The sequence below is a fragment of the Spermophilus citellus genome, assembly GCF_964194105.1.
Source record: "Spermophilus citellus genome assembly, chromosome: 17".
Taxonomy (NCBI): domain Eukaryota; kingdom Metazoa; phylum Chordata; class Mammalia; order Rodentia; family Sciuridae; genus Spermophilus; species Spermophilus citellus.
This window is the reverse complement of record NC_138199.1, coordinates 63,640,219-63,662,933: the sequence shown is the minus strand read 5'-3', so window position 1 is coordinate 63,662,933 and position 22,715 is coordinate 63,640,219. Positions and strand designations below refer to the sequence as shown.

The 22,715-nt window shown below is 50.1% G+C and overlaps 2 protein-coding genes and 1 long non-coding RNA gene across 7 annotated transcripts; 2 read left to right on the top strand and 1 right to left on the bottom strand.

Annotated features, from left to right (window-relative positions):
- The first annotated feature begins 9,972 nt into the window (after positions 1-9,972).
- ICAM2 (intercellular adhesion molecule 2) lies at positions 9,973-14,396 on the top strand. Of its 4 annotated transcripts, none has more exons than XM_081272341.1 (5): positions 9,973-10,158; positions 11,427-11,693; positions 12,780-13,100; positions 13,550-13,681; positions 13,763-14,396. In XM_081272341.1, the coding sequence occupies exons 1-5, from the start codon at positions 10,098-10,100 to the stop codon at positions 13,948-13,950; spliced, it is 969 nt and encodes a 322-aa protein (XP_081128467.1). In that variant the 5' UTR covers positions 9,973-10,097; the 3' UTR covers positions 13,951-14,396. The 4 variants fall into 4 exon arrangements, with proteins under 4 accessions (XP_081128467.1, XP_081128470.1, XP_081128468.1 ...); XM_081272344.1 differs by having other exon boundaries at positions 13,612-13,681; positions 13,763-13,901; XM_081272342.1 differs by having other exon boundaries at positions 9,974-10,158; positions 13,634-13,681.
- Positions 14,397-14,407: 11 nt separating this feature from the next.
- PRR29 (proline rich 29) lies at positions 14,408-17,424 on the bottom strand. Of its 2 annotated transcripts, XM_081272346.1 has the most exons (6): positions 17,195-17,424; positions 16,874-16,949; positions 16,555-16,670; positions 15,447-15,673; positions 15,247-15,317; positions 14,408-15,069 (listed from the first exon to the last, which is right to left on the bottom strand). In XM_081272346.1, exons 1-6 carry the CDS (start codon positions 17,252-17,254, stop codon positions 15,041-15,043), a joined length of 579 nt encoding a protein of 192 aa, XP_081128472.1. In that variant the 5' UTR covers positions 17,255-17,424; the 3' UTR covers positions 14,408-15,040. The 2 variants fall into 2 exon arrangements, with proteins under 2 accessions (XP_081128472.1, XP_081128471.1); XM_081272345.1 differs by having other exon boundaries at positions 14,408-15,317.
- Positions 16,650-19,495, top strand: LOC308636705. The gene is made up of 2 exons (XR_014019467.1): positions 16,650-16,789; positions 18,395-19,495. It is a non-coding gene; the product is annotated as an uncharacterized lncRNA (long non-coding RNA).
- The last annotated feature ends 3,220 nt before the right edge of the window (positions 19,496-22,715 follow it).

The following is a 22,715-nucleotide window of genomic DNA, read 5'->3' as shown; positions in this document are numbered from 1 at the left end:
GAAGGAGGCGTATAGAGGAGTGTTGACCAAATGATGCTTGAGGAAGAGAAGAAAGAGGCCTTAACCCTGGCTGACCACCAGAACACCAGAACCATGTGTGCAGCTTCCAGAGTGGGCTCACAGGTTACAACCTGACAGTCCAGGTGGACTCATCCCCTGTAGTACAAGAAAGGGAGCCCTGCCTGATGAGAGGCAGCCTTGGGGACTTCACGGCTGGTCTGCAGTCCAGCTTCGGCACCCATGTGGAGTACCATAACGTTTGAATCCAAAAGGAGAAACCCCACCCCTGCTCTAAAGAAGAACCTCCTTAGTCTCCCTTCCTCTCTCTTGAGTGCTGGATGACCATGGGTGACTTTGCAGTTCCCTTATGAAGGGCCCTCTTCTCTCTGCCCACAGCAGACCTCTGGTGACCCCATGCATGTGACATGCCTCAGTGCCTTTCTGCTTTTCCACCCTGTGTGCTGGTTCTCAATGCTGTGCACATTTGAATTCCCTGGAGAGCTTTAAAAAATGCACACACACACACTCACACACTTCCATGTACATATACGCTCATAATAGGCAACAATCATAATTTGCAATAGTTGAGACATACAGAAAAAACTTACCAGAAATTCAAACTTAACTGGGTCCCCTGGATTTTAGGAGAGTTCGAAATAGTGTTGGTGACAGGGTCTAGACCCTAGAGACAGGGGACAGCTCTGTAAGAACCATTTCCTGAGCCTCCTTCTTCATGGTGCTCTCCTTCCAAGGCAGGCTTCAGTCCCTGCCATAGTTTGGATCTTGAATATCATGCAAAGGCTTGGTCTCCAGTCCATGGTGCTATTGGGGGTGGTAGGACCTTGAAGAGGTGGGGCCTAGTGGGAGGTCTTTAGGTCATTGGAAAGTACCCTTAAAGGTGATAGTGACACTCCCTCCAGGACCTTCTTGCTTTCACACCCAGCCACAGCCAAGAGACAAGTGGTTTTGCTCTGCCTCGTCCTCCTGCCACTGTGAGCAGGTACCACAGTCCCAAAGTGAAAGGGCCGACCAGGCATGGACTGAACCCTCCAGTGCTGTGAGCCAAAGCAAACGTTTTCTCTGTATAAGTTGAGTATCTCCGGCATTCATTACAGGACGGGAAATCGACACAGTCCTCAAGGACATACTCAGCCAGCCCAGAGCTGTCACTGACCTCCCTCCTGCCCCAACCCCTGGTATCCTGGTGTGATTAGCAATCGTAGGGCCTGATGCCAGCAAAGAAATGTCGTTGGCACAATGGTACCTAAGGAAGCATGGAAGGGGGTCTTAAAACTGGCTACACACAAGGGGGGGCCTTCGCCTCAGGCACCGTATCCAGTCCCCTCCACCACGATCTTGTCTACCCTTGTCTACCCTGCTGGCCTGTGCCCAAATGCAGAGGGCGGTCACCTCTGACAAGCCAGAGAAAGTCTGGTTTATGCAGGAACAGCTCATGCTGCACAGCTGCCGACCGTGAACTGCTTAACGCCCTGTTTTCCTCAATACTGCACAGTTTGGCTTTTGGGAATGACTCCCTGGAGTTTGGACCAAGAGCATGTGGAGGTACTCTCAAGCATCAGAGCCCTCTTGTCATGAAGACCCATCACCAAACTAAGCCGCCAGAGCTCAGGCCGGCCCAGGCAGCGTGCAATGCTATTGGAACAATCTTTGCCTGATGATGTCACCCTGAGTCTGCTTGCACCAGCTTCTTTGGCTCTCTTACCCTGGACTTGGTTGCATGAGGCAGAAACCAGCTAAATGTAGTGGCTGGGGCTGGGGAGAAGTGGCAGAGCGCTTGCCTAGCCTGTGTGAGGCGCTCGGTTCGATTCTCAGCACCGCATATAAATAAATAAATAAATAAAATACAGGTCCATTGACAACTAAAAAAACATTAAAAAAAAAGAAACCAGATAAAACTGGTTTCTCATGTAGAAAGAGGAACAGGGCTGACTCCGCAGGCCTGCAGGAATAGGCCTCAGGAGTACACCCTCGCCCCTTCTCTGTGTCCTTGCCTCCTCTTCACCTCCTACACCCCCAGGTCCCCTGTGACTGAGAGAGCGAGTCCCCAGGCACCATCTCAGCTCCAAATTCTGCAACCAGGAAGGAAAGACTTTTTTTTTCTTTTAATCCCAAGATCCAAAGGTAGGAGAGTGCCACGTTACCCATCTTGGCCCAATCATAAGACCAGGAAGGTAGGGTCAAGTAGGAAGATGAAAGCTTCCCCAAAAATCTGACCGAAGTATAGGAAGGAGGGATTCCCTCCAAACAGGGACAAGTCCAGACAAAACTTCTGGAGAAATGATCACAAATGGGACACTGCTATGATTTGGACAGATGTCCCCCAAAGGGCATGTATAAAGGCTTGGTCCCCAGGGTGGCGGAGGAGCCATGGACCTTCAGGAGGGGGACCTTGGTGGAGGTCCTTAGGTCTTTGGGAATAAAGTCATTCTGTCCATCTACAACTAAAATATTTTTTAAAAAAACTATTGCTAGGCAAGGTGGCAGGTCAAAAGAGATCTCAGAAGGTAACTGTTCTTAGTCACTAATAGAAGATTTTTGTGGAGTGGAAGGACACAGGCAGGGTCACAAGTCACAGCTGCTCTGTGACGTCAGCTAGAGGAACGCTGGGGAGCAGAGGGGGCTCATCCTGGAATTGCCCCGCGCGCAGAAGGCCCTAGTGTGTGCAAAATCCACATGTCAGAAGAGATGGTCTCCTTCCTTCCCAGAGGATAACAAGAGGATGGCCCCCTAGCAAGTTAGACATAGAGTGACCACGATCCAGCAATTCCATGTGGGTTCAGACCAAGCAAATTGAAAGCAGGGTCTTAAACAGGTGCATCTGCCCACCCTGTTCACAGAGCATGATTATAATCCACAGGATGTGGAAGTAATCCAGCTGTCCAAGGACAGGAACAGATAAACAAAATGTGGCACGTGCACATATAATCGAATCGTTAGTCCTCAGTCTTAAAAAAAAAAAAAAAAGAAGGAAATCCTGACACGTGCCACCACATGGATGAGCCTTGAGGACATGGCATTGAGTCACAGGATGGCAGCGCTCTGGGGCTTTGAGGGTGGTCAGACCCAGAGGCAGCAGATTCAGTGCGATCACCAGTGCCGGCTGGATGGTGGCTCAGGCTGAAGAGCAAGGTGAATGTATCGCAGGCTACAAGCTGAACGTTGAAAGTGGTTAAAATGATAAATTTTGTTCTATATATTTTACCACAATGGAAAAAAGAAAAAAAAAAAACACAAACCTGTAGTGACTCTAAGGTCAGGCAGGTTTGTTTGTGGTAGAGGCCTGCCCGGCACAGGAAGCACGTGACCCCACGGGAGCAGAAAGAAAACCACCTGAACCAGAGTGGCAGGGCAGTGACACGGCTCCTCACAGCGCTTTCCTGGCCCACGCAGGTAAGTCATAGCCTCACTTTGGTCCTCTGACTAACTAGGACAGTGTGGAAAGAGTTTGGGACACGGTCAAGGGCTGAATTCCAGTCTCTTCCCCTGTCTGGGCCTCGGTTTCTCCAGTAAGCACAGCAGGTGGGGACCCCAGAGTCCCTGGGGCTGGAGATCTGCAGGGAAGTCCCTGTCCTGCCTGGCCTCTGTCGGCCGGCCCACCTCCGTGGTTGTTTCTTGTTCTCTGCTTTCCTCCTCCCCTTCCTCTTCTGCCCTGGCATCTGGGTGACCCGATTTAGAAATGCAGACTGCCTTGCAACCCACAGGTTGCACACTGATTTCCACTAACTTACAATCCCACCAACAGTGCAGAGTGTAAAAGTGTTCCTTTTGCCCACATCCTCTCCAGCATATATTTCTATTTGTATCCTTTGAGGGGAGGGGGTGGCACCAGGGATGAACCCACTGAGCCACATCCCCAGCCCTAGTTTGTATTTTATTTAGAGACAGGGTCTCACTGAGTTGATTAGCGCCTCACTTTTGCTGAGGCTGGCTTTGAACTCATGATCCTCCTGCCTCGGCCTCCCGAGCTGCTGGGATTACAGCATGCACCACCACACCCGGCTCTCTTTGTATTCTTGATGGTTACCATTCTAGCTACAGTGAGATGAACTATTAGTGTACTTTTAATTTGTACTTCCCTAATTGCTAAAGATGTTGAACATTTTTCCATGTATTCATTGGACATTTGTATTTATTTTGAGAAATGTCTGTTTAGTTCATTTTAATTTTCACATTTATAGATTGGATTATTTGGGTTTTTTTTTTTGTTGTTGTTGGTAAGTTTTTGAAAAAAAAAATTTTTCTTTCTACTGGGGATTTAATCCAGGGATACTTACCCATTGGGCTACTTAATCCCCAGCTCTTTTTAATTTTTTTTGAGACAGGGTCTCACTAAGTTGCTTAGGGCCTCACAAATTTGCTAAGCCTGACCTTGAACTTGCAATCCTCTGGCCTCAGCCTCACAAGCCCCTGGGATTACAGGCATTGAACACCATGCCCAGATTTTTTTGTTTTTTGTTTTTTTGTTTTTTTGTTTTTTAGTTCTTTATATTTTCCGGACGTTAGTCCTCTGTCAGTTTTTTTATTCTTCCACATAAACTTTATTATATGCTTTCAATTTCCATGAACAAGCCTATTGGGATTAACTGGAATTGCACTGAATCTGTATATCAGTTAGGGGTGAATTGACATCTTTATACTATTGAATCTCCTACCTATGAACATGGATTCTCTCTTCATTTGTTGTGTTTAATGTCCTTCAATAAAGTTTTATAATTTTCTTACCACAGGTCTTATGGGTCTAGGATGTTAGATTTATTCCTGTTCCTTGTTTGGCTATTATAAATGACATATTTTTAAAGTTACATTTTTTATGTTACAGATATACATAAAAGCAACTATTTCTGGATATTGATCATATAGCTAGCTAAAATCACACACCTCGGGCTGGGGATGTGGCTCAAGTGGTAGCGACCCTGGCCTGGCATGTGCAGGGTGCTGGGTTCGATCCTCAGCACCACATACAAATAAAATAAAGATGTTGTGTCCACCGAAAACTGAAAAATAAATATTAAAAAATTCTCTCTCTCTAAAAAATAAAAAAATAAAATCACACACCTTACTAAATCATTTGCCTGATGATTCTTGTGGACTTTTCTATCTAGGCATCATAATATGCTAATACTGATGGTTTTGCTCTTTTCTAATTCTTACACCTTGAACTAAAATATATAAGTTTTAAGTATATTCTCCTTTTAATATTCTAAGAGCTTTTATCAAGAAAAGGTGTTGAGCTGGGCACGGTGGCCCACACCTGTAATCCCAGAAGCTCAGGAGGTGGAGACAGGAGGATCCCGAGTTCAAAGCCAGCCTCAGCAAAAGTGAGGCGCTAATCAACTCAGTGAGACCCTGTCTCTAAATAAAATACAAACTAGGGCTGGGATGTGGCCCAGTGCTGAGTGCCCCCTGAGTTCAATCCCTGGTACCAAAAAAAAAAAAAAAAAAAAAAAAGTTGAATGTCTTCAGCATATTTGTGTGTGTGTGTGTTTGTGTGTGTTGTTTTTTGGTTTGGGATCTGTTAAGATGGTCATATAAGCCATGCATGGTGGCACACACCTGTAATCCCAGCAGCTCAGGAGGCTGAGGCAGGAGGATCACAAGTTCAAAGCCAGCCTCGGCAACTTAGCAAGATCCTATGGAACTTAGTGAAACCCTGTCTCAAAAATAAATAAGTAAATAAATACATAAATACATAAAAAATGGGCTGGGGATGTGGCTCAATGGTTAAGCACCCTGCGTTCAATTCCTGGTACTCCCAGAATAAATAAATAAATAAAAATAAATATACATATATATATGACCAAATATGTTTTCTCTCTTAAATCTGAAGGTTTTAGAGAGGACTCCTTCAAAAGCAGATCCTGGAACAAGGCCTCGGGCTCAGGCAGGTTACTTGGGAGATGACTCCAGGAAGCAGAGTGGAGGATCTGGGAGGAGGTGGCAGGAAGGGAGGAGCCCATTGAAAGGAGCCAGACTGTGTTGCAAAAGGGTCAGTTCTGCTGGACCTCTGACCCTCCCAGTATTGGACACCACCAGGAAGGAAGCGCAGCTTGTCTCCACGGGCTGCTGTCCCCTGGTTGGTATCGCATCCTAGGGACCTCAACTCTCCATTTATCTGGGGAACAGGCAGATAAATGACTCTTTTTTTTCAAGTTGCAAGTAGTTGGTTTAATCCAGCACAACAGACAAATTCAAGTACAAAACAATACTCAAAAACAAAGAGTAGAGAGCTATGTCAAAGAATGCACATAAAAATTTAATAGGTGGTTTTATCTTAATGGTGAGATTTTAAGCAAATTTCAAATACTTCACATTTTTATATTTTTTATAAGATAAGCATGTATGCTTGTAATCAGCAAAAGTTAAATCTCTTTTCATTACAGAAAATAACAAACGTTAAACATTTTAAGATAAATGACAGTAATTCAAATGGTATTCCCTCTGATTAAGAAAAAGCAGAATAAAAAGCAAAGTGATAAGAAATAGTACATGATAGATCCAAGTTAAGACAACAAAGCAAGGTTTTCAGTCACTGAATGCAGAAAGAATTTTCTACATTTTTCAGTTTTACATTCAAAAATTACAGCACAGCATGGCCCGGAGGCACAAAGCGAAAAGAAGCGAGGTGTAAGGGTGTAAGTTTGAGGGAGGGGACAGGGGCAGCAGAAGGCTCAGATCAGAGGCAATGTGGCTCAGAGCACCAGGCCGAGTTTCCAACTTAACCGCTCTGGCTCCTGGGCTCTCCTTCCACTGCTGGGCACCCAGCTCGGCTCTGACATCACAGGCACCCAGGACCTTGAATGTGCCAAGCAAGCACTTTGCCAAGTTGCCCAGGCTGGCCTTAGACTTGCTATCCTCCTGTCTCAGCCTCCTAAACACCTGGGATTACAGGCCTGTGCCACTGTGCCCAGCTTCCAGCAGTTTCTTTGGGAGAAGATTTTAAATCACTGATTCAGTATCTTTAAGAGTTACAGAACCATTCAGGTTTTTTATTTCTTCCTAAATTACATCTGGCAAGTCATATATTTTTTTTTCTAAGATTTGGTCTACTTGGTTCCATTTTTCATGGCATACATACCTTGTAAGTCTTCTTTTTTACTTTTAATTGTGGTAAAGTACACATAACATAAAACGTACCACTTATCCATTTTAAAATGTGCAATTCAGTAGTGCTACATATGTTCACATTGTTTTGCAACCAATCTCCAGAATCAATCTTACAAAACTCTAATGACCCATTAAACAACTCTCATTTCTCTTCTCTCCAGCCCCTGCTGTCCACCCCTCTACTTTGTGTTTGTGTGAATTTGTATCGTCTTCTTTTTCATCTTGTGCTTGAAAGGAAAGTGATCACAACACTCGGAGCGACCAAGAGATCTTTTTGCAACAGTGCAACAGAGGAGAAAAGAGAGAAAGAGAGAGAGAGAGAGAGAGAGAGGAGAGCATGCGCGCAAGGGAGACAGAGAGATCAAGAGAGAGAGAGACAGAGCAAGAGAACAAGAGAACAAGAGAGCAAGAGAGCAAGAAAGCAAGAGAGAGAGGGGCCCAGCCGGAGGGAGTTTTTATAGCCCAAATCTAACGGGGCCTCTAGGTCTGCAAGCTGCCTTGTTGGCACAAGGGGGCGTCGAGTGTTCAGCCTTGAGTGGGGGTTGAATGTTCAGCTTTGACGCAGTGATAAAGGACAGAGGGCGGTTTGAGTGCGTGGGTCATCCTGCAGCTAACATTTGTTCAGCCTGCCCTGCAGATAACATAGTTCAGCCTGTTCTGCACCTAACAGTGCTTATGTTCCCATTCTGGTTCCCAGCAGTGTTTATTGGTTTCTCCTCCTCCTCCTCTTCTTCCTCCTTCTCCTTCTTCTTCTCCTCCTTCTTGTTTGTTTAGAAATATGTTGTTCCAGAGACTTGCCCAGTAATTTCCTTTGGCCTTCTTTCTTTCTTCTCCTTCCTGAGGGTCTCTGGGAAACCAACCCCTGACCGTCCTCCTGCTCTCGTTCGTCAGACAAGACAGCTGGCTCTCGCTCACGGTGACTTCACTCTCTCCTACGTGTGTAACACTGAACAAGTCCCTTAATTGTTCTGTGCCTCAGTTTCCCCATCTGTAAGACAAGGACAGTAACAGTGCTGTACCTTACAAAGTTAGGAGACTCATGAGTTAATACTGTGGAGTGCTATGACAGTGACCAACGTGTAGCAGCCATGTGCTAGGTAATGACATCACCACTGCATACCGAGGTGGCAGTACAGTGGTAGCCAGGGAGTCTCCACTGAACGCACCTCCGGCCCTACCCTGCTGGTCAAGCCCCTGGGCGCCCCCCTGCGACTGCCCCATGGGTAAGAGGAGAGTTCCCTGATCTCAGAACTCTGCCAACCCTGAGTGGAATTGACCCCTCCTGGCTGGGATTCCGGCCTCCTACTTTTGCCTCTTTCCCCCAGCATCATTCCAAAGCCCAGGATCCCTTTCCAGAGACTCCCCTGGACTCAGACTGAGAAAGGCAACACTGAATAACTGCAGAGCAGTCACTAACTTTGGCCTAAGTGGTGAGGGAAGTGCTGATGGTCCCGTGCCCTCTCAGTCCAGGAGCAGAGCTGGGCCTGACTCCCTAAACCTCTGGGGCCTGCATTCTCTCTCTCTCTCTCTCTCTCTCTCTCTCTCTCTCTCTCTCTCTCTCTCTCCCTATCTCTCTCTCTATCTATCTATATATCTTTTTTTTTTTTTTTTTTTTTGTACCAGGGATTGAACTCAGGGGCACTCGGCCACTGAGCCACATCCCCAGCCCTTTTTTGTATTTTGGAGACAGGGTCTCACTTCACCCCCTCCTAGGTGTGTAAACCTGGACAAGTCCCTTAATTGTTCTGTGCCCCATCTGTAAGACAAGGACAGTAACAGTGCTCTACCTTACAAAGTTAGGGGATTGATGAGTTTCTACTGTGGAGTGCTATGACAGTGACCAACCTGTAGCAGGTGTAGCCATGTGCTAGCGCCTCACTTTTGCTGAGGCTGGCTTTGAACTCATGATCCTCCTGTCTCAGCCTCCTGAGCTGCTGGGATTACAGACGTGTGCCACTGTGCCCGGCTGGGGCCTGCATTTCTAAAGGCCCCAACTGGAGTTCCCTGAGAAATCAGGGGAACTACAGCCTGGTCCCAGGGGATCTGGGACAGAACTGGGAGAGCAAAGGTAGGATATGTGGAGAGCAAGATCCACCTGGGAAGGTCCTGGTCCATCAGAGTCCAGCCCTCACCTGTGTCCTGCTTCTGGACCCCTGAAGGGAGCAGGAGCTTCCCTAGAGGTAGGCTGCAGCCCCTCAGCCCAAGCCCCCCAGACCAAGACCCTGCCTGGAGCCGGCAGGGAATGTCAGCAGGCTGGGTCCAGAAAGGGAGGCTGAGGCCACACAGATCCCTTCTCTCCTGGGCCTGGGCCTCTGGGGACTGTTGTGGGCTGTGATTCCCAAGGTTCTGGGCCTCACATGGGCCCTTAATTAGCTGAGTCGGGACAGGTTTAAGGTGGAAGCTGAGCGGGAGGGGTATGCACACACGTGCTGGGTATTTGCAGGAACCTCAAATTCCTGCCTGGTTTTCCTTAAAAAGCCCAGGTCTCTCTCGCCTTTGCTGTGGTGACCGGGTGCCCTGATTGGATATTTTCTTCCCAGAGGAGACTTCAACAAAGTGTCTTGTGGGATTTGGGGTTCCCCAGATCTGCACCTTGGAGGCCTCATTCAGCTCTGTGCACACAGTCCACAGGGATCCCGTGTGCACACACGTGAACACACACACACAGGTGTTGCCTTCCCTCGCCCCACTCTTGCAGGGGGCTTTGGAAGAAGAGGTTCCTCCCCTGCTTATCAGCTGTTTCCCAACTTCCTCTGCCTGCGGACCCTGGAGGCCTGGAGGCCTAGAGGCCCGGGAGTTGGCCTGTGAACGTGGCTTCCGGAGCTCCGATAATGAGAGGAAATGCGGTCATCAGCTCACAGAAGGCTAGGAATCTGGGGCTGCGGCTCCATTCACTGCTCCCTGGCTGAACCGTCCGTCTCCCTCCAGACAGTCCTCGGCTGTTCCCTGGGAACCCGTGGACCCAGCTGGACATGTCTTCTTTAAGTCGCTGGGGCCTACACGCGACCCTTCTCGCCCTGCTCTGCTGCTCAGGTGAGCGGGTCTGACACATGGCTGCCCGGGGTGGGGTGTTGCCCTGCTCTCCGGATTCAGGCAGGGAAGGGGGAGGTCCTGGCTCTGTAGTTTTTGAGGCTTTGAACATGGGGTTCATTCCACCATGGGCACAGGATACTGTGGCAGCCTGTCCTTGGGTCCCTGTGGGCAGGGTCCTAGACTTTTGGACACCAGGTGGAACAGACCTCACAGCTTTGGGGTGTGTGGTATGGCAGGTCGTGGAGGCTGAATGGTGGTGGTGGGTGGGGGGCTCAGGAGGTGAAGGGATGCTGGGGGGCCTAGGGGACCGTAGGGGGCAGCAGAGGACATCACCTTCTGGCCATGGTAGTCAAAGTGAAAATGAAACCTCTTTCAGTGGGTTGAGGGGACTAGGAAGGGAGGTGGCTGCCATATGCTGAGCACCCTGGCCCTGGATGGTCGGCCAGGTGCTTTCAAACTAGGGGATACTAGCCTATTTGATGAGGAAGAGACCGAGGCTCAGGGACAGGTAGCCCCCAGGCAGCCGGTGGCGAATTCCGACTCACACACAGTGCAACCCACCTCCAACGCCCCTCTCTTGCCATTTCGTCATATGCCACACGCTGCGGGCTGAGCGGGGCGTGCAAGGGAGATGGGAGCATGGGACACAGGCTGGCCCAGCTGGTCTGGATCCAAATGCTCTCGGTCTACTTTGGTCACTGCTGAGTCCCCAGAGCCTAGCATGGTGCCTGGCACATAGCAGATGGTGTTTTTGTTTTGTTTTAAATATTTCTTAGTTGTCGATGGACCTTTATTTTTTTTTTATTTATATGCGGTGCTGAGAATCCAGTGCCTCCCACAGGCTAGGCAAGCACTCTGCCACTGAGCCCCAGCCCCAGCCCCTAGCACGTGTTTGAAAAGAGTTTACAAGGAAAGGAAGGAGGGAGGGGCTCGACCCAGGCCACGGCTCAGAGAGCACAGCTTAGAGCTCACCTCCATTCTCAGAGAGGCTGTCAGGGAGGAGGGGGCTTTCAGCTGGACCTTGAAGGAGATGGAAGAGGATCTTGAGGAAGGCCAATCTGCAGCTGAGGAGCAGAGGGGGTGGGAGGAAGGAACACCCAGAGGCTGGGAGGAGGCCTCCGGGATCTAGCCAAGAAGCCATAGGCCTGAGGGCACTGGGGGAGGAGGAGAGGGACCATCCACGGCCCTTATCCCTGGCCTCCTGGTGGCAGGTGCTCTGCTGGCAGGGCAGCAGGGACATTCACCACACGATGCTTCTGTTCCTCCAGAGTCTAGTGAGGCAGCATTCGAGGTACACACATGGCCAGAGAGGCTGGTGGTAGAAAATGGAGGGTCCAGGACAGTCAACTGCAGCACCAGCTGTGCCAACCCCGTTATGGGAGGCCTGGAGACCACCCTGGAAAAGACTCTGCTGGAGGAGCAGCCTCAGTGGAAGTCCTTTCGGATCTCAAATGTCTCCCGGGACACGGTCCTCTTTTGCTACTTCACCTGTGCTGGGGAGCAGCAGTCAAAGAGTCTCAACGTCAGCACGTACCGTGAGTGGCTGTGCGCAGGCCCTGCTGTCCCCAGGGTGCTGCCCCTGGGGCCTTCCACCACAGCCCCCACCTCCCTGGGTTCCTGGGGTGACAAGGATCAGGACAGGACAATGGGCTCAGATCTGCCCACACCCTGGGTAGGACTCCTTGAGCCCCTGCTATCCTTGCAGCAGGCCCCCAGGTCCTGAGCCTTGCTCTAAGGAGCACAGCCAGCCAGGACTTAGGCAGATCCCACAGTCATTTCTCAATGTGGTGTTCCTCAGCCCTGCCCCCACTCAGCCGCCAGTGCAGCCTGCCTCCATGACATCGGTGGAGGACCATCAGAAGACCTGGGCACGCTCTCACCTCATAAGGAGAAGGTCGAGTGCCACTCGGTGTCCTTATCTTACCCTGAGAGCCCATGGCAAATGGGTTACCATCACCCACAGACACCTGCCCAGGAGCCATGGAAACCCTCCAGATAGGCCAGGACTCTCAACATCTGGCTCTGGGGGGTATCGCTGAGGTCCTCCCCATCACCAGCATCAGAGGATCCAGATGTGCAGAGAAATGTCCCGAAACCAACAGGTGATGCTGGGTGGGGGTGGGAGTGAGTGGAATCCAGGTCCCACCACAGGCCCCGTCAGTAGTCGGGAACCTGATCCTGAAGAAGCGAGGCTGGTCTGCAGTCCTCACCCCTAACAGAACCTCGCAGTTCAGTTCCTCAAGTGCCCAGTGCCAATGAGCTCTTCCTTTCTCCGTCCAGCTGTTTAATTTTTGAATTTTTTTTTTAATAACTGGAGAGGAAGGAGACAGACCCAAACTTTTTTTAATCTTTCCAGTTAGCTGTACAATTTCTGGACCTTTTCTTTGTAGACACTAGCTCACCTCCATGTTGTCTATTCTCCAAGTCACATCCACTAATCTATCACCGGCACATCCTTCAGCTTAATTCTTCTTTCCTCCTCTCTTCACAAACCAGACCCCAGCCCACATCCTCCTTTATAATTCCTGGAACACCACAGTGACAGGAGATGGCCCTGGCTGGGTAGGGCCTGTGAAGACACACCCCCATCCTGACCAGGCCTCCCTCCTTCACCCCCACAGAATTTCCAAAGCAGATCATACTGCAGCTGCAGCCCGTCTGGGTGACCCTGGGCAAACCTTTCACTATTGAGTGTAGGGTGCCCACTGTGAAGCCCCTCGAGAGCCTCACCCTCACCCTGTTCCGTGGCAAGGAGACCCTGCACAGCCAGACCTTTAGTGGGGGAGCAACTGACCCTCAGGAGGCCAGAGTCACATTCAACAGCACGGCAAGCAAAGAGGATGGCCTCCTGAACTTCTCCTGCCAGGCCGAGCTGGACCTGCGGTCTCGTGGGGGGGACATCTTGCGCAACATCTCAGAAAACAAGGTCCTTCAAGTCTATGGTAAGGGGACCCCAAGGGCAGAGGGGAAGGGAGATAGCATTCCCTCTTAGCCCTTTAGCCCCATTCTCAGGCAGATTGGGGCGCACATGTAATCCTGAGGGCTCCCCTTTGCTCCCCGTCTTCCCTGATTCTCTCAAGTCCCAGCCAGAACCCTGGTTGTTCCAGAAGTCAGGAGAGCTCAGCTAGTAGCTTGGCTGTTCGTGAGCTGTGTGACCTTGACCAAGGCAATGTGCCGTCTCTGCCCTTGGCTGCTCTCTGCAGTGGGAAGGCTGGTCTGCCTGACCTGGAAGGTCCCTGGGGCACAGCTGTTCCGTGACTCTCGATGGCTAGAGCATTCTCTGTCAACAGGGAGCCTGTTTGTCCAGAACTCACAGGGCCCTACCTGGGGAGGCTTCGTCTGCACGATGCCACCCTCCAAGCCATGGTTCTCAGCTACACGTTGGTCTTAGGAGCTGCTAGCAAGGGGACATCTGCCCTCATAGTCTCACAGAGGTCTCACTGGTGGTCTGAGGCCTGGGTCACCTTTCTCCTAGATGCCACTCTGGAAGAAGCACCACGTGCCCTTCCTCTTGACAACCAGGGTGACTGCTGGGTGGATGAGTGGGTGGAGCTGATGCGTAGCACCTGAGAACTTCTAAGACCACCACCCCCTCCTTCCCTAGAGCCCCCGCCGGAAAACCAGATGGTCATCATTGTCACAGTCGTGTCGGTACTGCTGTTCTTGTTTGTGATGTCCGTCCTGCTCTGCTTTGTCTTCGGCCAGCACTGGCGCCAGAGGCGGATGGGCACCTATGGGGTACGAGCTGCCTGGCGGAGGCTGCCCCAGGTCTTCCGGGTGCAGCACATGTGAGCTGCGAAGCCACTGCCTTGGTGGCTTCTGGAACTCAGCATGGCTCCTCAGGGTTGTGGTCCAGCCCTGGCTGAAGGACTATGACAGCAGCATAGGACTCTGACGACATTTCCTTTTTGAGCCTGAATACAAACGCCCGGCCGTAACCCTGTGTCCTCCATGTCTGCTCCTGGGATATCAGTCAACAGCCCAGAAGGGGAAGGTACAGGCACGGACTTCTGCCTCTGCAGGTGCCCTCAGTCTCTTCCTGTCCTCTCTTTCACAGGGGCCTTCCAGGGCTCTGCTGGCCCAGGCTCAGTTCCCAGACACCAACCCCATCTGGCCCCCAGTGATGAATTCCTACTGGGGGAGGGGGAGAAACAATGTGACCTGTGAGGCAAAAGACACTGCTGTCACCTGGCCCGAGGTCCCCTAGGATCATTCCTGGTGAGAGCTGGAAACAATTCTGACTCAAGGGAACTGGCTCAGCTCCAGGGTCTTCCCCACTAGCCTCTCCCCTACCACTGTGGGCCCTTCTCTCCCTCAAGGCGGCCTTCAAAGATCTGGGGAAACCAGAACATTCCACTTCTCTCTGGACCCATTATTAGGCCCAAAAGGCAGCCCCACCATCTTTGTCATTCCAGAAGGAGGAGTGAGGGACAAGGGTGGGCCTGGGGCTCTTGCACCTGGGTTTGCCCCAAGTCCAGGCAGGAAACGGTTGGGTTTCAGGCCCAGAAGGGGCAAGAAGGAGTGCTTACAGTCCAGTTAAAAACCACAGTGGGTGGAGGGCTGGGTTGTGGCTCAGCAGTAGAGCTCTCGCCTAGCACGTGCAAGGTCCTGGGTTTGATCCTCAGCACCACATAAAATAAATAAATAAAATAAAGATGTCGTGTCCAACTACAACTAAAAAATAAATATTTTTTTAAAAAACCCACAGTGGGTAGAGAGGGGCTGATCCACCAGGGAGGAGAGGGCCTGGCTGAGGTTGAGATGGTGAGAAAGGATGTCAGCGTGGATGCAGAGTTGGCAGACATCACAGGGGCAGCTGGAAGCTTCCAGGCTATTCTCTGTCTTGCACTGAAGCAGGCATGGTCCCCAGGAGCACCCATCTTCACAGCATACTCTCAGCATCATAGTAGTCTAAGGAGATAGTACCCCCATCTTGCCTCCCTCCTGCCTCAGTGGACTCCAAGGAGGGAAAACAGAAGGGGACAGTCCAGTGCCCTTATCAGTGCCCACACAGGGCACATGGCCCTCCTGGCCTCCCCATCCATTCCTGGGCTTGGGTTCCCACTGCCCACTTACCCAGCCCCCTACCTGAAGCAGGAGGTACATCTGCACCCACAGTCCCTGTGGCACTGGGGGGTGGGGGCGGTGGCACAGCTCTCCTGATATGGGGAGAGAAAAGAAGATCCTTCAGCGGCCTCCAGTGCTTCCCCCACAATCCCCTTGGCCTGTTCTGCCAGCCTGGCCCCAGAGCAGGAACCTGATAGAGCCCAGACCTCAGCCTCACTTACGTCCCCCTTTTCCTGGAGGCAGGAGGCCAGTGCTGAATCCTGGGTGCATCCTGCAAGAGGGGCTGATGTGGGGGTGGGGGGAGGAAAGGGGCTGGCCAGAGTGGCAGGGATCCCAGGGCAGGTAGTGGTGGTGAACAGGGCAGGTAGTGGTGGTGGAACACCAAAGGCTCTTCCTCCTGAGTGTCCATCTCCTCCTGCAGTTCTTCCAGTTGGTCCTCTAGGTAGACCTAGGATTGTGCAAAGGGGAAGGGGAGATGGTGACAGAGGATCAGACTCTCCTACCCCCACTCCTCTGTTCATCTACATTATTTTCTCCAGATATGTACTTTCAACATGGCTACTGAGCATTTACTGTATCACGCAAGGCACTTTGGAGACATTTATTCCTTATTTTACAGGTAAGAATACTGAGGCTCCAAGAGATTGAACAACTTTTCTAAGGTCCCCCAGCTAATAACTGGTAGAGCAAGGGCTGGAAGAATCCAGGTGACTCCAGAGCGGAGGCCTGGAGTCCACTGAGCTGCGCTGGGCCTCACTCTCAGCTCCAGAATTGCCTTGTGCCCCTCAGTGATGTGGAGCACTTATCCTGTAGGTCCCCCCTGCCCATCCCTGGAGGGTGGGTTTACCCCTCACCCCCTTCACCAACGTCAAAATCCTACTCGGCTCTCAAAAGCTGGTTCTCAGGCTTCCGCTCCTCTTCCAAGGAGGGATGGCCCTTTCCCATCCCTCACCAGGTGTGAGCATGCTGCCTACATTTCCTAGACCAGCCATGCCAAAGCCGGCAGTATTCACAGCCGTTGGTTTATTCATTCACTTGTTGGACAAATACCAATTGAGTCTAGGCTAGGCAACAGTGTCCACGGTGCCTGTAAGTGGGCAGGGCTTGCACTGCAGGGAAACTTCCTTGAAAACTAGATCTGTGTGGTCTTGGGGACCCTCCCGGCATGGAGGCTTACACCTGGCCTGACACCTAAGTGCATGCCAAAGGGACTCAAGTGTGGGCTGGCTTTCCTTGCCTCTTCGCCCAGGACTTTTTCCCCAGGAGAAACCCCAGTTGGATCACCCAGGGCCTGCAGATGGGCGAGGCGGTGGCCCCAGCCCCACTCACCTGCGCGCTGGGCGAGTCTGACCTGGGGCTCAGCGCCCCCGCCGCCCCCGCCGCCAGGCGGCTCAGCAGCAGCTGGTGCATCTGCGCGTTCTGCAGCATCATCAGCTCCAGCAAGTCTAGGGGCCAAGAGTTCAGCCGGCTGAACCCGGCTCCCGCCATCTCCCCGCCCCGACCCCTCACCCATTCCCGATCCCAAGGCCTTTATCTTGAAGTCCAGCCTCCAGCGGAAGCGGAGGTGAGGCAGCGCGGACCCCCGACACCTGGAGAAGGGAACGTGGGGGACAGAGGCGGGCACAGTAGGGTGATCCCGGAGTCTCACCTTCCTTCACGCGGCCCGGCTGCGGGGGCGGGGGTGGGACGGCCGACGGAAGGGACTGCAGGACGGTCACCCAGGGCTGGGGACATTGGCGGGGAGACTCAGACCAGGTGGGAAGGGATGGGGCTTGTCGCGAGAGCCCCAACACCTTCCTCCCATGGGTTGCTTCTCCCTCCCTGTCCAGTCTCTTCCTCTTGTTTGGGGTCTCTCTCCTCACCCCCACCGTGCATCCCCTCCAGAATCCAGCCCCTCCAGGGGCGGCTCCCCAGCGCCGCTCTCCCCACCCCGGTAAAGGCAGGCTCCGCTCCCAGGCTCAGCCCTCACCGTAGGGTCTGCACTCCGCGGTGGGGCGCTACCCCAGCTCCCGCCAGGCCCAGAAGCCATGGCCAGCGTCTGCGGGTCAGGGTTACCTTGGCAACGCCAGCGACGCCAAGGGAGGAGGACTTCCACTCCGGTGCCGGCCCGCCCAGGCCCCAGTTGCCCTGGGCGACTTGCCCTCAGCCCTCCTCTCCTCCTCCCAGAAGGAGGTGGGGTCCTACCTCTGTCGGTCTGGCCTCCAGGAGGCCCTTCTTCAGGCCAGGGTTCCCAAGACTTCGTGTCTTAAACTTCCCTTTATCTTCAAGTTTTGTGGGTTTTTTTTTTTTTTTATGTTTTTTTAGTTGTAGTTGGACACAATACCTTTATTTTATTTATTTATTTTTATGTGGTGCTGAGGATCAAACCCAGGGCCTCACACGTGCTACAACCTCAGCCCTCCCTCCCTTTATCTTGTGGCCTTCTTCACCCTCACTACTAGACCCGAGCGGGCCTATGTTTGTTGAATGAATGAAGGAGTAGCTGGGTAGCCTTGGTTTGCTGGTCCCAGAGTTCAAACTCAGCTGATGAGTTCAGCAGGAATAGAGAATGTTGTGTGCGCAGGCTTGGAGTGAGGGTCTGCTGAGCTAGACAGCCCAGGATCTGCCCCTTGCCTCTCTGTCAATCAGGAGAGGGGCCCTCTGCAAACAGAGTGGTTTCCGAAGATGACCAGGAAGGAAACACTGACCTGATTCGCAAAAGAGGCTGGGGCTGGGGCCAAAAAGGGTGGCCAGATGCTTATCTCTCCTTTGTTTTCTCCCTGTTTTCTGGCCAGTGTGAGTTGCTACCCCTCTTAGGTGGATAAGCGGTCCCCAGTCCTGTCCCATATACTGGAACAGTTACCAAAGCATGCATTGTTCTGACAGGAAGTTAGCAAGGTCTCCATTGCTTAAGAACAGGTGAGGCGGGAGATCTATTTCGGCAGCTGTGACCATCCTAAGATAGGCCCTGAGCAGCAGTCAAGGAAAATCCGGACAGGAAGCTGGGATTAGCACCCTATGAGGTGCCCTTCCCCCACCCCCCACTTCTGTTCTGCTCCCTTCCTAGCAGTCCTGGAGTCTAGACCCAGAAAGACCATTTCCACCTTCCCCCTTTGTTTCTTAGTCTTGTCTCCAAGGGAGGGGGCCAGTGGGCAATGCATTATTTGTCTTGTTGGTTTTATCTCTGCAGAACCACCAACAAGCTGTGGTCACAGGCCCACACGAGAGAAGCATGCTCCATCTCTACTTTCATTCCAAAGCCGACTACTGTACCCCCCAACAAACCTTGAACAGGGAAGTGACTGTGTGTGAAGAGGCCTATCTGAAAACTGGAGGTGGTATCCTGGTACCGTCCTTGGTCCCAGCACCGTGGGGAAGTGTAAACAGACCCTTGAAAAGAAAGCAGAACTACAGCACCATGGAAAGTCCCTGTAGGTGACTTTTGCAAGAAGAGATAATGAAAAAGAGAGAATTCTGTAACTGGGGGATGGAGACCTGAGCAAGGTGGCCCTCAGATGGGATCAAGCAGCTTGGGAGAGAGAAGGCACTTCAAACTGGAGACAGCCAGAAAAAAGTCATGGCCATGACCTTCATCCCTTGGAAAGGAGCCCGGAGCCTGCTGGAGGTGGCTGTGGAAAGCAGGTGGGAGGAGGGATCATTCCCGTTCCTCAGATGTAAAACTGCTGGTTAATTGTACAGGGAACTTGTATTTTGGAAAACAAGGCTAAGGTGAAAAGTGTCTGGCTTGTGGTGTTCAAGTTCTTTATCATAGGAAAACCAAAGCGTTTGCTGCTTGAAAGAAGGATTGCACAGGCAGATCTGCTGAGTTCTTCACCTGAGGAGACTTAACAGCAGGGGAGGTGACTCACCGGCTACTTCCTTGACTACTATTATTTTCTTTCAGACATTGGCCACTCCACCTATTTCCTTTTAATTTTTTTCCATCAGTGAGAACTCTATTTTATATCTTTGGATTTTTTTTTTTTAATTTTTGTTTTTGTGTTTGGGTGTGTATGTGTGTGTGTGTGACCCAAAACAATTTGTACCAAAATTCAGTGTCCCAAGACAATTTGTTCTGCCTATTGCCTTGGTAAATCTATTTCTGGGAATAAGCTAAACATGGAAAAAATTTACACTCAAATGTGTTCATCACAGTGTTATTTTTAAGAGTTAAAAATTGAACATTACTCAAAGTCCAATTATAGGGGAATGGTTGAATAAATGAAGGCAATCTACCCAAAGGAATATTGTATAGTCATTAAAAAGTATGGACCTTGAAAAAAAAAAACAAGTTACCTCCTCTCCTCCTGAGATGCAAATGGAGAGGAAAAAGTTCCTAAGATTCTGATTATAAATTTCAATGCTTATTTTGAGTATAGGTGAGGAAACACAGAGAGAGCACCAAGCAAGCAAGGAGCTTTTTCTCATACCCAATACTTAGGTACACAAATTGGATGGAGCTAGAACATAAGGATTGAAGGAAAGAAAATATATATTGCTCTGCAAAATTATGCGACTGGCATAGAAAACATACTAAAGAAGGAATCTTGAAAACACAAGAGTGAAGGAATTCCATTTTCTGCTTAGAAACTCTAACTACTCTATTTCTACAAATTATGGTTGTCCTTATGAGGTATGTTATGGTTTAGATATGAGGTGTCCCCCAAAAGCTCATGTGTGAGACAATGCAGAAAAACTTTAAGAGGTGAAATGATTGGGTTTTGAGAACTTGAATCAGCACACTAATCAAAGGATATGGATTAACTTGGTGGTATCTATAGGCAGGTAAGGAGAGGTTGGAGGAGATGTGTCACTGGGAGCGTGTGCCTTTGGGGTTTATATTCTGTCCCTGGTGATGGAGCTGTCTCTGCTTCCTGATTGGCATGTCCTGAGCCGCCTTTTTTCTCCCCACCCTTCCACCATGATGTTCTGCCTCACCTTGGGCCTGGATCAATGGAGTCGGCCTTCTATGGACTGAGACCTCTGAAACTGTGAGCGCCAAATCAACTTTTCCTCCTCAAAAACTGTTCTTTTCAGGTCTTTTGTTTACAGAGGCAAAAAAGCTGACCAAGTATGCATCTGTGATTTAGTCTAATAGGCACTTGGTGATTGTTCAGGTTGGGGTGGTCTCACTGGGACCGGGATATCTAAGGTGAAGAGAATACTTGAGTAGCAGGCTCCCTAAATATTGCCCAAGGAAGATCTCCTCAAGTTTGCCAAGAAGTAAAGGATGTTATTACAGAAAGATAAATCAAGGCGTACAGAACTGGAAATGTAAAGGTAGAATTTCTAAGCTGATTCTAAGCTGCAAAAGTCTGAGTTAAAGTGTAAAAGACTAGGGCATTGTAAAGCTTCTAGATTACAAGGCCTGGTCTAAAAGGTAAAAGTTTATTGTTAAATTCCCCTGCTATCCCCGGAACCTGCAATCTCTGTAAACTCGTTAGGACAATGCGGGACCTGCTCAGTAAATATCTCTATTGATTCCCTGGTTGTTTAATAGCTAAGGGCTCCAGGTAACATGGCACGTAGGCATCCAGGCCCCAGAACCAATCAGTTTGAATGTGTACCCCACTTAGAAGTGACCAATCACCCCTACCCAAACTGTTCCCGCCAATGAATGGACTAATCATGTATCAGAATTGTTGTTCAATTTCCCCGCGCCTCATGGTGATTTGTTCTGATGTATGCAAAGCCCCCCACCCTCTCCAAAAAGTGTACTTAAGCTCTGCTTGACCTCTGCTCTGGGCTCTGGGCTGCTCTCCCTTCTTGAGTGAGCATGGAGCCCTAGCGCGCTGGAATGGATCCCTAATAAATCCCCCTTGCCATTGCATGGAGTTAGTCTCGTGTGGTCTCTCCTTCTCCGACGCTTCGCCGGACCCTTACATAAAAAGAAATTGAAGAACTCATGTCACAACCCGCTGATGGAGGGAGTGATGATATTTTTAAGGTCTGCTGCACAGTTTTCCTGGAACTGGCCTTTGGTGCTGATACTCTGAACTTGTGTCAGATCCCTGTTTGCTAGAATATTCTTTGTTTATAGATCTCATTTAAAGGTTGAACATGTTCTTTCTGAGGAAATAAATTCGTGCTGTTTTAAAATTAAAAAAAAAAAAAAGATTGGGCTTCATGGGGCCTCAGGGAAGAAGGAGGACTGTACTGGAAACAGGGCTAGAGGCCATTCATGTTCCATCCTGGCAAAAAAAGTTGTCTACATTTTGCCCACGTCCTGAAACCTCTGTGAGGCTGAATTCAAAGATGATGTGCTAATTAAACTGGCAGAGAAAACTTCAAGCCAGCACGCCATTTAGAAAGTGGCATGATATCATTCACAGCTTTTAACCAAGTTTACTATGATAACCAGGAGCAGAAAATTTTGAAAAACTTGCAATTTGGCCAGAAAAGTGAATGTGAAACTAGGCATGGTTGTTAAAGAGATTACAGCCACTAAAAACACTCAAAGTACCTTCCCCAGAAACAACAGGAAAGATGGCTCAGGGGCATCTCAGAAACTGGCAAGCCCACAACCATCTCAGGCTGAAGGATGTAAAAGTAAAAATTCCTTTGAGAAGAGACCATGGAGTCACTCTTCTTACCTGGGGAGGAGAAAGCCGAGGAAGTTATTTCATTGTGCTCAGTTGCTCAAGTACTCAGAGGTTGCTGTGACCATGGTCCTGAGAGGCAGCCTACTGCTCAAGATGGTGGTAGATATTGATGTCAACCACATGGTACTGGTTCTGCAGGAATGCAGGATGCTGGAGTTAGGGGGTAGTGGAGATTTCCACCAAGATTCCAAAGGAAGGCCTAGGAGGCCAGGAAAGCTTCAGGAATCCCGCAGAAACAAGCCTAGAAAGAGGTTTTGTGAGCTGTAACCAGCAAGGCCACAGGGGAAAAGCTAAGAAAGCCCTTTGGAAAGAACATCACAGTGCCATGTGCCCCGGATGCTAGGCACAGAGCTATAGGACTGGATATTGGTCTTGCTTTGGTCCCATTCCTTCTTTCTCCCTTGCAGAATGGACATGCTTTCTATGTGCCGTTATGTATTGGATAAATGTAATTTGGTTTTGATCTTTAATGGGGGAAAGAGCTAAGAGTTTTCCTTGAGTCTCAGAAGAGATTTTGGATGTGGAATTTTTGGTAATGCTGGAACTGCTAAGACTATGGGGACTCTTTAAAAATGGACTAAATACATTTTGAAATTATGAGATGGGCATAAACTTTCAGGGGCCAGAGTTGGAATGTTATGGTTTGGATATGTATTGTCCTCCCAAAACTCATGTGTGAGACAATGCACGAATACTTAGAGGTGAAATGATTAGGTTATGAGAGTTGTAACCTAATCAGTGGATTAATCCACTGATATGAATTAACTGGGACTGTAGGCAGATAAGTCATGGATGGAGGAGGTAGGGCATGGGGGCACACCTTTGGGGTACATATATTGTCCCTGGTGAGTGGAGCCCTCGGTACTTTATGGGGGCCATGTCCCGAGCTGCTTTCCTTTTGCCATGATG